This window comes from Emys orbicularis, chromosome 1 (assembly GCF_028017835.1).
Source record: "Emys orbicularis isolate rEmyOrb1 chromosome 1, rEmyOrb1.hap1, whole genome shotgun sequence".
NCBI classification, from domain to species: domain Eukaryota; kingdom Metazoa; phylum Chordata; order Testudines; family Emydidae; genus Emys; species Emys orbicularis.
In genome coordinates this window covers 73,051,849-73,067,313 of record NC_088683.1, presented here as the reverse complement: position 1 = coordinate 73,067,313, position 15,465 = coordinate 73,051,849, and the positions used below count along the sequence as shown (strand labels likewise).

Genomic DNA, 15,465 nt, shown 5'->3' with positions numbered 1-15,465 from the left:
AATCTGAGATCTTTCTAAGCAAAGGAAGACAGAAGGCATAAGATTTTGGAAGTGAATCACTGCCTAAATAAATGATGTAACATGGAGGGCTTGGGTTTTATGGAGCACTGATCCATCTTCTATGGGCAGAAGGGCTTATATAGGTTGGATGGCTTCCATCTCAGTAGAAGGGAGACCAATCTCCTTGGGGATAGGCTGACTAGAGTAGTTAGGAGAGGGTTAAATTAATAGCAAAAGGGGAAGGTAAAAAAAAAAAAGAGAGAAGATATGAGAACTCAGCACAAACTACAGATGTTGAGAACAAAATTAACCAAGGAACCAAAGGACATGAAGAAATTCTTTAACTGCCTATACACTAATGCTAGGAGCTTGGGTGACAAACAAGAGGAATTGGAATATATTAGCATAAATGTGATCTAGTTGGTATTACTGAAACCTGGTAGAATGAGTCAACAATTGGAATGTTAAAAATCAATGGTTATAACCTATTTATGAAGGATCAAATGGCAAAAGGGGAGGGGGAGTGGCACTTTGTCAAAAGTGGCATTACCTGTTTGAGTCACTGATAGCTTGGAAGAAAATGATTTTGAATCATGGATCAATGTCTTAACAGATAAAGCACAAGATGAGATACTAGTTGGTGTCTGCTACATACCACCAAATCACACTAGGGAACAAGATAACTACCTCCTTATGCACCATTTATAATGTGTAGGGAGGCAAAAAAACAACAAAATATTGGGTGATCATGGGGGAATGTCAATTTGAGTGATATATGCTGGAGGTCTCATGCTGCCAGTACTAAAGCATCCTTAAAATTTCTAAACATTATAGATGACAATTTTCTAACTCAAAAAATGTTGCAACAAACACAAGAGAATTCTATATTAGATATTATCCTAACAGATAAAGAGGAACGGATTAAAGAACTAAAAGTTAGTGGCTGTCCCTGCCAGCAGGTATATGGGATCTTGGGGAGCAATTACCACACAGGTGGGGTGCCAATTAAATTTCTTTATTAAAGGAAAAAGGAAGTGGTGGGAATTTAACAATGAAATACGATGGGATGGGGTGTATAGGGTGTTTACAATAGACAATGATGGGGGGGTGTCTTCTAGTAAATGGGATAGGGGCTTTCAATAGTGGGGTACAATACAGTGGGGTACAATACAGTTGGTAACCAAATAACACTGAAGTATAAATGTAACAGGTAGCTAACAATTTCTATGTAAAGAGTGTGTCACAGCAGCATATAACCAACTAACAGTATGGGTAAAATGGGTTAAATAACCAATAACTTTAGGTAAAAATGTGTCACAGTGGCGTAAATGTAAAATGTGAGGTGTGTTAGAGAGAAAAGGGGTAACCAATGGGGTTTTATGCTAGAAAGAGAGAGAGCAGACAGGCTGTAAGTTTAAACAGCAGAGAGGAAGAGAGAGAGAGAGAGAGAAAGAAAGTGGTAGAGAAGTGAGGTTGGGGGATGGGGGAAGAGGAGCACGTGGTGGAGGGAGATTTAAACTCAGGGAGACACAGAACAGACAGGCTGCAAGTTTAAACAGCAGAGAGACAATTATACAAAACACAGCAAAATCTTATCTATGATTTAACTTAACCAAAACTACACAAATTAGCAAGTAACAAAACACAATGCAACAATTCTTTAAGCCTAACTTACAGGGTACAATGCAAGCAATTTCCTAAACCTAACTTAACTACAGCTGTGCAAAATGAAATTACAACTTATCTAGACTAAAAGACAAAATCTAACCTAATGGGTGCACCTTATACTAGGGGTAGTTCCAGAGGGCAGAGTGGTGTGTGCCCAGGATACAGCTCCAAGGGGGGTGGGGGATTTAACTAGTGGTGGCTGCAAGCGGGGGGGGAGGGGTGTGTGGCTGCAAGCTGGCAGCCCAGGATACAGTCCAGGAAGGCACAGGCTTATTTCTAGCAGCAAAGGCGCTGCAAAGCAAGAAACAGATTACAGATACAGACCAAGGAGTTTAAGAGAGGTTTTAAGACACAGACCAAGGTTTAGCTTGAGTCTGTGTGCTGGGGAAACAGAGCCAGCAGCTAAAGTAATAAAATAAAAGTATAGAAAGTTTCACAGAGGGATTCTTACCAGTCCCCAAGGCAGCAGCAAAGGCAGAAGCAGCAACAACATCAGAAGAAACAAGGAGGGCTCGGTACGGTCTTGATAATCAGGAGGTCTCTCAGGCAGCAATTAGTTTTTCGTGGGGGGGGGTTAAAAACAGGGGTACGCTCAAAAATAAAACGAGAGCGGAGAAAAGACCCCCCAGAACCCCTGGCTGATCAGACCAGGTAGCAATGCAGGAACCTTTCTGATGTTTGTTTCAAAAATGCCTGTTCTTAAAGGCAATCTCAGGCAGTTTCCCACCAGTAATCCTGATAGGCTCCTTCTGTCACAGGGGAGGAGATACAGGGAAAAACTGCAGGTGAGCATAGAGACGTGCCTGGGCAGAGTCCTGGACCATAGGCGTGAGTTCCCACCTCAGGACTCAAAAGCACATGAGGCCTATGACTCATGCCCAGGATCTCAAAAACACATTAGGTCTTGCAGCTCTGGACATTGCCTACCCTACACCGAGCCCAGGTTTAACAAGGTGATAACAGGACCAACCCTTTGAACAGGGCAGTAGTCCCACTTAGCACGCAGCACAAGTGGCCATCCCTTTGAGAAGGGCAATGGCTCTTGGTAAGCAACTTAAGGGGCCCTCCCTTTGAGAAGGGCAGTGGCCCTGGTAAACAACTTAACAGCCAGGGAGGGGCAGCCACAGGAGGAGAACAAAAACAAAATGGAGTAAGGGGACAGCTGTAGGAAATAAAATGGAATAGGGGGAAAGCTGTAACAGACAGTGGCAACTTAGGTACAAGTGACCATCGCTTGATCACGTTTACAATGTGAATGCAGAATAAAGTCTAGACCAGTAATATATATATATATATATATATATATATATATATACACACACACACACACTTGGTGCTTTAATAGATCTACTTTCACAAAGCTGAAAACAATTATGAGCCACCTCAACAGAGAAAGAATTTAATCAGAAAAATGTGATTGATATTTGGGAACCATTTAAGAACACCTTACTAGATGCCCCAGTGCCACAACTGAGGAAGAAGGCTGTGCTGGTTTGAAAAAACCCAACCCTGGCTTAGAGGGGAAGTGAAGGCAGCTGTAAACAATAAATATATAACAAACAGAAGAATGGGGAAGTTAATAATAATTAATATAAATCAGAAGTTAGGAATTGTAGAAAGTTAAGGGAACCCAAGAGATGTACAGAGAACACTCTGGACAGCACAGTTAAGGACAATAATATATTAGGAACAAAAATAATCCTGACAATAGTATTGGTAGAATTATCAATAATAATGAAGAAATAGCAGAAGTGTTCAATGAATATTTGTTCTGTATTTGGGGAAAAAAGAGAGTGTTATCACCATATAATGAGACTGTCTTTCCATTCCACTAGTGTCTTTGGAGGATGTTAAACAGAAGCTACTAAAGTCAGACATTTTTAAATCAGCAAGTCCAGATAACTTGCATCCAAGAGTTTTAAAAGAGCTGATAAAGGAGTGTGCTGGACCATTCATGTTTATTTTCAATAAGTCTTGGAACACTGGGGAAGTTCCAGAAGACTAGAAGAAAGCTAATGTTGTGCCAATTTTAAAAAAAGAGTAAACAAGATGACCTGGGTAATTATAGGTCTATGAGCCTGACACTGATCCTGGCAAGATAATGGAGCAGCTGATGTGGTACTTGATTAATAAAGAACTCAAGGAGGGTAATGTAATTAATACAAAAGAACATGGTTTATGGCAAATAGATCCTGTTAAACTAACTTTATTTTTTTTATGAGATTACACAGTTGGTTGATAAAGATAATAATATACTTAAATAATAATAATGGTTTGATGTAATATACTTGGACTTCTGTAAAGCATTTGACTTGGTACCACATGACAGTTTGATTAAAAAACCTAGAACTATATAAAATTAACATGATGCATATTAAATGGATTAAAAACTGGCTAAGTGATAGTAATTAACCATTGGATGGATTCTCCCTCATTGACAATTTTCAAATCAAGAAGGGGGGGGTTTCCTAAAAGATATGCTCTAGAAATTATGTTGGGGAAGTTCTCCGGCCTGTGCTATTCAGAAGGTAATATTAGATGATTACAATGGTTCCTTCTGGCCTGAGACTATGAATCTACATGTAACTTGAGCAAGGCAATAAGCAATTGTCAAAGAGAACCCAGGCCGTTCCTAGTGCCCAGTCTTGATTTCAGTCTGTACCTCCCATTGGCCGGGAACGGTGAACCGCGGCCATTGTGAGCTGCGGGGTTCCGTACCTGCGGACGGTCAACATAAACAAATTTCTTGCTGCCCACCAATGGACTACCCTGATGGGCCACGTGCCGAAGGTTGCCAACCCCTGGACCAGAACTTGGGTGGTGATTGGAGCACTCACTGGAGGGGGGGAAAAAAGAGACCTGGGTTCAAATCCCTGCTTCAGTGCAGGGACCCCCTCCACCAATGATTTTTGTACTTAAATTCCTTTTGAGTCTAGCCTAGAAAATCAAAACAAGCTGTTTCATTAATGTCAAAATAGTTTATTTTAACAATTTCCAAAATTTCTTTGTTTTGGCCAAAAGAACTACTGAAATCAACACAAATTCACAGAATGCTTTGGTTGACCCAAATCTGCATTTTCTTGGTAGAAAAAGAAAATGTAGCCAAAGAGTTTGCCAAGCTCAAGTCCTCACTTTATTTTGACATCTATGCAGCATCTGGAAACCTCTAGTTTGTGGCCTTTAGCATTGGCATTCTTTTACATATCTGTAAGAACTTTTTGAAACAAGATCTATTCTATGTAGGTTTCTATACTGCACTCATCACCATAGAATCTGAGTGCCTTAAATAGATTGTATACCAGGGTTCCTGCTTCTGACGTACTTAAACAAAAATTTTTGCTGTTAGTTTGTGGCTTTTGCTAGTTGCTCTTCAAATTTTTTGGCCTACCTAATTATACTTGACTTGCAAGAATTTATGCTCATTTCTTTCTCTGTAGGATTTGACTTCCAAGTTTAAAAATATATTTTTGCCTCTAACCGCCTCTTTTACTTTGTTTAGTCATGGTTGCATTTAAAAAAAAAAATGTTTGGCCCTCTTACTGTGCTGTGTGTTATTTATTTATTTGTTTGTTTTTATTTGGGGTATATGTGACGGGTTGGATCACAGAAACCCCCTTGGGAGCTGCCACCCAATGTGCAAAGACTACCCCTGCTTCTGTTTTCCCTGCCAGCTCAGGATTCCAGCACCCTGTCTTGCTGAGCCAGACACTCCAGTCTGCTCTAACAAAGACTCAGGGTCTGAATTACTAGTCCCAAAGCTGCAAGTTTACCCGAAACCAGCTCACAGGAGTGTGCTTGTCTTTAGCACTCAGATGCCCAACTCCCAATGGGGTCTAAACCCAGATAAATCCGTTTTACCCTGCATAAAGTTTATGCAGGGCAAACTCATAAATTGTTCGCCCTCTATAACACTGATAGAGAGATATGCACAGTTGTTTGCTCCCCCAGGTATTAATATATACTCTGAGTAAATTACTAAATAAAAAGTGATTTTATTAAATACAGACAGTAGGATTTAAGTGGTTCAAAGTAGTAACAGACAGAACAAAGTAAGTCACAAGCAAAATAAAATAAAATGCGCAAATCTATGCCTAATCAAACTAAATACAGATAATCTCACCCTCAGAGATGCTTCAGGAAGTTTTTCTCAGACTGGACACCTTCCAGGCCTGAGCACAATTCTTTCCCCTGGTACAGCTTTTGTTCCAGCTTAGGTGTTATCTAGGGGATTCTCCATGATGGCTCCTCTCCTTCTCTGTTCTCTTCCACCCCTTTATATATCTTTTGCATAAGGCGGGAACCCTTTGTCCCTCTGGGTTTCCACCCACCCCCACTGGAAAAGCACCAGGTTAAAGATGGATTCCAGTTCAGGTGACATGATCACATGTCACTGCAAGACTTCATTACTCACTTGCCAGCACACACATATACAGGGAGACTCACAGGTAAACAGCCATCTGCAGACAATGGGAGTCATCAAGATTCCAAACCATCATTAATGGCCCACACTTTACATAATTACAATAGGCCCTCAGAGTTACATTTTATATTTCTAGTTTTAGATACAAGAGTGGTACATTTCTACAAATAGGATGATCACACTCAGTAGATTATGAGCTTTGTAATGATACCTTACAAGAGACCTTTTGCACAAAGCATATCCCATTTGCATTATAGTCACTTATTATCAAATTTTTTATAAAACAATCCCAGTTACATTATATTCACTTATTATCATGTTTTTATAAAACCATGTAGACTGCACAACGTCACAGTATACATTTAGTTTGAGCCTCTATTATGGTGGTTTTTAAAAGATTTCCATGCAGCTTGTGGGCAGTTCACATTAGTGACAGTTTCTTTTAATTTCTGTTTAACTAGCCTCCATATTTTTATATCGTTTCCCCCTTTTGAAGTTAACTGCTACTGTGTTGGGTTTCTTTGGTATTTTCCCACCTACAAGGATGTTAAATTTATATGAAACAGTCCTGTGAAGGATGGCCCACTCCTATAGATTAATTGTCTGCAGGCTGCACATCTGAAGGGATAGGTTACTCTTTTACATGTCTGGCATGAATTAGTCACAATGGTTTCCCAAAAGTGACTGGATACTAGCGAACAAGTTAACGTAAGCTGCCCAAAGAGTGCTTAGTTGGAACTTTACTTTCTTGGATCAGTGATTTTAAATTGCTTATTAGCCTTTAACAGAAAGTCAGTGATTGGTAGCATCTTGTCCCAATGGCAGTAATAACTGGCTATGACCAGACTGGTAGTTTGCAATCCTCATTGAGATGCTAATTCAGTAAGACATGAAGTACTTGATTAGATGCTTTACTGAATAGGATTGGACTTGAGTATTCACTAAAGTGCTTTGTTGAATTGCGACCTGAGAGAGTGCTATGAGAGATGGCATAAAGAATATAAGGAACAGTTTATCAGTAGGGTGGATATTGTTTGCCTCTTCCTAGTGCCTAATAAATTCACTTTTACTTACTACATAGATTGTCCACACAGGTGTCCTCTTTTGAGCACAGACTACATGATGATCCCGCTTTATAAGGTTTTCTTGGGTAATTGCCGCTACAAAGGCAGAAGAAAATTCTGTTAGATGAATTTCACTGTGTATAATTTTAATAAGATCATACAATTAAGGTATTAAACACATTCAGGGCCAGTCTTAGGGAAAATGGCACCCTGGGCGAACTTGCATTTTGGTGCCCCTGGGCCATATGGGCGTGATGCCCCCCATTGTCCCTGGTCCCCCATGGGCTCCCCACCCTCCCTTCCCCCCAACCCCTGCACTGTGCCACCTTCACCCCTAATCCCTGCACTTCCCTCCTGTGCCCCAACCCCTCCACTGTGTCCCCTTCCCTCTTACCCCCTGCACCTCCCTCCTGAGCCTCTAACCCTTGCACTGTGCCCCCTACACCCCGACCCCTGCACTCCCCTCCTGTGCCCCTAACCCCTGCACTGTGCCCCCTTCACTCCTACACCCTGCACCTCCTTCCTGAGCCCCTACCCCCGCATCCCCTCCTGCACCCACGTAGGGAAACTGACCCACCTGGATGCACAAAGCAGCTGGCATTGCTGCTCGCTCCCCCACTGGACTGCTGCTCCTCCGCCCCATGCACCTCCAGAGCTGCGTAAGGAGAGGGCAGGAGAGCAGCAGCTGCTGATGCCTCAGCACAGCCCAGGTAGGGAAGTGTCCTGAATACAGGGAGCCCTGGTGTTGTGTGTGTTGTGTTGAGGGGAGTGTGTGTGTGCCTGAGTATATGAGTGTGCTGTCTCTTTAAAAAAGCACTCAAGGTCAGGATCCTGAAGGCTTGTGTTCAGACACAAGCAGCCGCCAGCAGCTCCGGACCCAGAGAGGCAGCAGCAGAGACACAGATTCCCCCTGTCCTGTCATCCCAGGTCAATGGAAATTGGGTGCACAGGTTGGGGGGGACACCCTGACATCAGCCCCTGCCACTCCACAGCAGACAGGCGGACACTCCCAGTCCAGGGTGGCCAGGGAGGCAGGGACATTATTAATCCTTGAATATTTACTTTCCTAAACATCCTCGGAAACTTGTAAATCTGTTTTAATCCTTTTGTTATCTGACTGAGAAAATATTAATTTGGTTATAACAGAAAATCCTCAGTTCATTTGCAAACTGTTAGTCAAATCAGTTACTCCAAAACCAAACCTGTATAATGTGCTGTGCTCCAATGGACTCCTCTGACTTGGCTCCACCTCACTGGGCTTTAGAAACAGCCACGAGCAGAGTCAGGGTAAAGCATAAGCAGAACAGGCACATAACATCAGATTTTAAACTGAATAATTTTCTTGGTAAAATCCTTGGAAACTGAATGCTTCCTTTTGACTTCTCTTTGGAACTGTAGTCACCTTTACCTATTTCCCCCAAACTCCTAGTTTAACATGTCTTCTCCAAACCTAAAACTTTCTATTACCAACCTGGTTCTCTTATGCTTACAGCATTGATCATCTTTTTGGTATACTCTTCACTTCAGAGTTCACCAGAGCCTAGCAGATTTAAATCTTTCTTCTCTCCACCATCTTCTCAACTACCAATTGGGATTCCTTGGATGCACTTACCAGTACAGAAGTGTGAAATACATAGCTTTTGAGAGAAAGTGCAACAGAGGTCCTGGGCTAGGCAATTTACCTACCCAGTTTAAAACTTAGCTTTTAAGTTCTGTCATTCATTTCCCTATTTATTTGATGTCCGTGTTAATAGAGGACAGGTTTAGTCTCGGCAGTTTTTCCAAAGTTATCTACCATGCTTGCAAAAGCTGATGCCTATTGATGAAACTGTTAAGTCCTCACAAACCCAGCTGCCAATATGCTTGGTAACTACAATATCCTTGTGTAGATAAGGGACTATTTTAATTTGATTTTGTACATGAGATGTTATAGGTTAAGTGTTAAGCAAAAACATATGATGGGGTGTGTTATGGGATGAAAACCAAAAAGGACGGAAGCTGCTGGGTACCTAGAGGCTTGCACTCCTGTCAGATTGCCTTTTTAGAATTTTGGGGGGGTTGAATTTGAAGGATCATTGTTTGGCTCTTGATGGGAGAGAATATGATCAGAGACGGGACTGGGGACCTAGACTGTGATCAAGAACAGAATCACTGTTAGTCTCTTATAAATCAGGCTTTTCCTTGTGGAATAAGTAGTAGGGGGTTACTAAAAGCTATTATGTACTATTACTTTTAGTAATCTAGTTAAACAAAAGTTTAGTAATCAGTGGGCGAGGTTTTGAAGAGAGCTGCAGGGCCCTTGAGACAGAGTTAGGAAAAGCAGCCAGGATTGCCTAATATTTATAAGCAAGTGTCCTGAGAGGAAGCTCAGAGGGGTAAAAAGGCTGTACTAGTGACCCAGAGGCACAAACACAGAACAAACTGTGTGCCCAGAAAGGGGCAGGTGGTGACACCCTACAAAAGGGATACGCAAATGTAGTGGTACCAACAGCCCAATTGACAACTATTGAGAAACTTTAAGACCATACCTTTTCTGCATGATCATTTTATACATTTTCCATGAATGTGTAAATTCTTCTTTGAGCAATGCTCCTGTGAGTGCTCCACTTCAGGTGTGCATGCACCCTGCACCTTTGATCAGAGATTTTTGGTAGCGGTGCCCATTCAGCCCATGCATGCACCCTACACACCTCCATGCCCCATACTGAGGCTGTATAGGGCTGTGCAAGCGAACTGCCCTCACTTCCTTTGCCCAGAGATGGAGTTTACTGTGTGCCTGGTTTTTTTATTTAGAGTTAGAATATACTATATAGTGTTAGTTTATAGGATTCTTACAACTTGTATAGTTAATGGAACTGTTGTTCCTGTTTTCTTAGAAAAATAAAAACTATTTAACCCCTTATCAATGTGTCAAATGGGATGCCGGGCTCCCTGAATTTTAAAATGTGCCTATTCTGTCAAGAAGTGATTCTCATCAGCAACTGGCATTTTCAGTGTATTTGTTGCTTGAGAGACTCTCATATCCCCAGCAAGTGCAAGATTTACACTTCTTTTAAGGGAAGGTGCCATAAAAACAGGAAAATGAAGTGTAGACTACTAATGATGGAGCAAGCCTTAAGTCCAGCTTCAGACCCAGGTACAAAGAATCCCCCTTACCCCCAAACCAGGACCCATTAGTTCTGTTAGTGCCCAGTCTACATCGAGAGGAGTCACTGAGAGCTTCCAAGGTGAAGGCAGCATCAAAACCCTGGGTTCCAGCATGCTTTGAGTACTGACTGAGACCTACTGAATTTGTTTCTGAGGGTTTCCCATTCAAACACTAAGGAGGGGGATAAGAAGAACAGAATAGAATTCCTCCTCAAAGAAGGTTTGGTCACTGGAGACCTCAGGCCCAGAGAGGAGTGCTATGAGGCTCTGAGTACTTTGGCTAACGTGATGCACTTTAAGACTTCATCTAAGTCCCATGTCTTGGCAGTAAAGAGCATGATACTGAAGACTACTACTACAGCTACCATCAGTACCCATGATGGTAAATAGAGTAGCCTCATTAGAATCCACAGTACCATCAGCAGCACCTCAGACAGCATCATCTAACCCTACCCCTCCGCCCGGGGCCATTGGGGGGAGGGGTCAAGCTCTGAGTCCCCTCCCCCTGCTGGGGCCATGGAGGGAGGGGCTTAGAGCAGCAAGTGGAGACATAGCCTCTGCTGTAAGAGGTGGAGCACAGGGCTAGCCTCCGCAAGGGGAGGCTTCACCTGCTACCCATGGACCTCATGGTACCTAATGAGCCTGAGTCTCCCCACATTGCGACTTCCAGACACCTCTTGGTACTTGATCACCAACTGCACATGTTCAATTGAGACTCACTACTTCTCAACATCTACCGTTCAAGAAGAGGTATTGTCACCTCCTTTACAATATGTGGGAGGGCATTCTGACTCAGAGCTTTCTGTTCAAAGCTCTCCAGCTTATTCGAAGAGATGTTGTTCTCCTCTGCAGATACAAGACCTGTGCCTATCAATACTTGGGTCAATGAATGATGGCTACCTCCCCCTTGCCTTATGGTCCTTCTCACTGGCCTTATTAGAACCCATGGGCAGTGTACCTCCAGCAGTTTCACCAGGCCCCACTATTCTCATAAGGAACATAGAAAACCTAGTTCTCTGGTACTTTCCATCCCTTCTCCCCACTCTGAATCGATAGAGGAGACATTTTGAGGAGTAAGATGCTGCTGCCGCCACTGGCACCATCATTAGCTGATGACTTTTGGCAGTTCTAGGACCCGATGAAATGGGTTGCGGACACACTTCAGATTCTCCTGGGACAAGTTCCCATCATAAGCTCCTGGACATACTGCATGCTTCTACTTCAGCATGGATAGCAACTACCAATTAATGAAGCTCTCCTTGAGCCAGCCAAGACCATCCAGCAAACAGGAACATGGAGATCCGTTTTAGTGCCATAATAAACGAGGGTCAGCTCTTGGCCAAGATATCTTTGCAGGCTTCACTTTGTAGGTCTGGCTTGACATGACTAAACATGGGGGAGGCCACATTTCTTGGAAGACAGGATTAGAGAGGTGACTAGGTCAGTAGGCTGAAAATGGAATGTTTGTGCTAATAAGTAAATGGGTCAGTCAGCTAGAAGACACTGTCTGAGTCAGCTAAGATCAGAAGGAACACTCAGGAAACCATTTACTATGAACAACAATACTAACTTATTCTGTCCAATTTAGACATAGGGTGAAAAGTATATAGAACACGAACAATGCATAGACAGAGCATGCTGCACAGGGACTTGGGCCTGCAAAGTAACCAAGCCAATGTGTGATGCAATGTGTATAAAGGGAGAGTATTTCTGTGTAACTTTGAAATTGTAATATAACCTGCATCCACCCTGCCCCATGACTCATTTGAATCTGATCAGCTCAGTGTAGCATTGCTGTACACTAAATAAAGATACATGACTGATGAAGTCTAGAGTCAAACTGAGTTCTTGGGAAGCTGAGTAGAAAGAGGTCTCTGAGGGAATCCCTACATACTTGATGCATCCAGGTCTATTTCAACCACAATAGTGATGAGATGAACTTTCAGAGTGGTAGCCGTGTTAGTCTGTATCAGCAAAAACAACAAGGAGTCCTTGTGGCACCTTAGAGACTAACAAATTTATTTGGGCATAAGCTTTCGTGGGCTAAAACCCACATCATCAGATGAATGGAATGACAAATACAGTAAGCAGTGTATATACACAGCATGTGAAAAGATGGGAGTTGCCTTACCTAGTGGAGGGTCAGTGCTAACGAGGCCAATGCAATCAAGGTGGACATTGCCCATTTCCAACAGTTGACAAGAAAGTGTGAGTATCAGCAGAGGGAAAATTACTTTTTGTAGTGACCCATCCACTCCTAGTCTTTATTCAGGCCTAATTTGATGGTGTCCAGTTTGCAAGTTAATTCCAGTTCTGCAGTTTCTTGTTGGAGTCTGGTTTTGAAGGTTTTTTTGTTGAAGAATTGCCACTCAAGTCTGTTATTGAGTGTCCAGGAAGACTGAAGTGTTCTCCTACTGGTTTTTGACTGTTACAATTCTTGATGTCTGATTTGTGTCCATTTATTCTTTTGCGTAGAGACTGTCCGGTTTGGCCAGTGTACATGGCAGAGGGGCATTGCTGGCACATGATGGTATATATCACATTGGTAGATGTGCAGGTGAACGAGTCCCTGATGGTGTGGCTGATGTGGTTAGGTCCTACAATGGTGTCCCTTGAATAGATATGCGGACAGAGTTGGCAACAGGGTTTGTTGCAGGGATTGGTTCCTGTGTTAGTGTTTTTGTTGGGTGGTGTGTAGTTGCTGGTGAGTATTTGCTTCAGTTGGGGGGCTGTCTGTAAGTGAGAACTGGCCTGTCTCCCAAGGTCTGTGAGAGCGAGGGATTGTCCTTCAGGATAGGTTGTAGATCCTTGATGATGCACTGGAGAGGTTTTAGTTGGGGGCTGTAGGTGACGGCTAGTGGTGTTCTGTTACTTTCTTTGTTGGGCCTGCCCTGAGCTTTATTGCTTCAGCTGTTTTTTCCCCCTGAAAGATACAGTTAATTGTTAAGCACGTACCATTTAATGGCCACCAGCTCTTTGTGGACTCAGACAACTCCCTTCATGCCCTAAAGTACTCTACAGCTACACTTAGATCCCTGGGGATATGCACACCTGGAAAGAAAAGGAAATTCAGCAGGTCTCAATCAGCACAAAGATCCCATCCTGCTCAATTTTCCACCATCCTTTCTGCTTCGGAGTTCCTTCTGTGGGACTTTTTCTGTTCCTTCTCTACTGCAGACTTGGGGAGGCCAGCATCACATATAAGAAAACATTTGATCCCTCAATAAGGGGTAAAGAAGTTTTTTTTCCTAAGAAAAACAGGAACAACAATTCCAACAATTATAAAAACACTAATACTATAAACTAACTAAAGAACTAACACTATATACTATATTCTAACTCTAAAGAGAAAACAGGCACACACTAAACTGCATCTCTGGCCAAAGGCAGTTGAGAAGAAACTGTGAGCGGTTCACTCGCACAGCCCTATATAGCCTCAGTATGGGGCATGAAGATGCGTACAGCACATGTATGGGCTCAATGGTCACCAAAGAGCTTCAGTCAAAAGGCACAGGGTGCAACCTGAAGTGGAGCACCCACACACATCTCTGAGAACTTCAGTTACTGCACAAGGTGAGCAACCTTTCTTTTCTTCTTTTCCCTCAGCCTTGGATGACCTTTAGAATAAAACAAATGTCTAAATAAAATCTAGCTTACTATATTTAAACTTGTCTTGCTCTTCATTTAATTCTCCTTCCCTCTCTCTCAGCTGCTTCCTCATTTCCAAACTATTTACTTTGTTTTTCTTCTCCTTTTTAGTGTTTTCTTCTTTCCCTTTTACTGGATTACTTCTTCCTTCTTCAAGTACTAATCCCCATTTTTCCCCTCTGCTCTCATTTCTGCAAGTATTCCCCCACTCATGCTTATTTCCCTTTTGTCCTTAATATCCTTCCATTCTCCTGTTGCAGATTAGAAACTGGCTGAAGGATTGTAAGTAAAAAAGTTATGAAGTTGGGGGGGGGGTGTACAGTGGGGGACTGCAGGGATCAGTGTAGGTCATCTTATTTAGTATCTTCATTAGTGATCTGGTAAAGAAGGCTGCCTGCATATAAATGAAATTTGCTGAGGATACTTGTGTTTTGGAAAGTAATCCAAAACCCATAGATATGCAATGGAAGAGAGAATCCTGCAAATAAGTAATGCTGTGGGAGTGGCAATAGTGGACAACAAATTAGACCTGAGTTTGCAATGTGATAATGTAGCAGAAAACTCCACAAGGTCAATGCAATATTTGGCTGCATACACAGAGGTTAAGTAGTAGAGATAATAGACCATTTTATATGGTACTGGTGCAACAGTATCAGAATATTCCATTCATTTCTTAGCGCCACATTACCAGTGAGATGGTTGGCAAACAGGGAGAGCAACAACGGTTATTAGAAGAATAGATTGACAAATTATATAGCTTAAAACAACTAATGGATGTGGACACCAAAACAGTCTACAAATGCTTGAAGTGTGCAGACATTAAAGCAAGGCAGAGGAATTATTTAGGGAGGTGCAAGGGGCTATAACTATGCAGGGGAGAAAGGGAAAACTTACGGTGAATATCAGGAAAAACCTTTCCTGGTAATGAGATCTATTAAGATGTTCAAAGAGAATTCGGGACACTTTAAAGTGAACAGGACAAAATACTACAAACTGTACTGAACACTCCAGCATTGACCAGGAGATGACCTGCATCGTAATTCTCCATTTCTAATGTCAATGATTTACTTGCTTCTTGTTTCTGCATTCCTTGACCTACTATTGGGGTTCTTTCTGATATCCTGGTCTTTATTGCCACCGAATACTGTCCAAAGTAGGCTTCCAAATTACAGGGACTTTTTGGCCATCCTCTTTATTTTGTTCAATATAACAAATATAGAAGGATGATGTAAAAACAATAAAAGACAGTGCAACATATGCAGGGGAACATACAAGTTTGGAAAAATAGTAGACAGGATCTGTTGTGTGAGTGTGAATTTTGTAACAGGGTGTCATCTAGTGGTGGAAGAAGAAATGGGATTCTACAGCATTTTACAGTACACATTAGATCTTTAAAATAAAAAACTAGGAAATTAGCCTGGAATTATTCCATTAATAGGAAGGTGTGTGGATGTGTTTCACTGGTACCCCCTAACAAATCATTTTGCAATCAAATTTGAGTTTAAGTTATCCTTATTC

The 15,465-nt window shown here is 42.1% G+C and overlaps 1 protein-coding gene across 1 annotated transcript in view; it reads right to left on the bottom strand.

Moving 5' to 3' along the window:
• Positions 1–15,465, bottom strand: part of LOC135895484 (glioma pathogenesis-related protein 1-like) — a 48,803-nt gene that overhangs the window by 14,796 nt on the left and 18,542 nt on the right. The window contains exon 4 of the mRNA XM_065423595.1: positions 7,163–7,248. Within this exon, the coding sequence (XP_065279667.1) occupies positions 7,163–7,248 (86 nt within the window). The remainder of the gene's footprint in view (positions 1–7,162; positions 7,249–15,465) is intronic.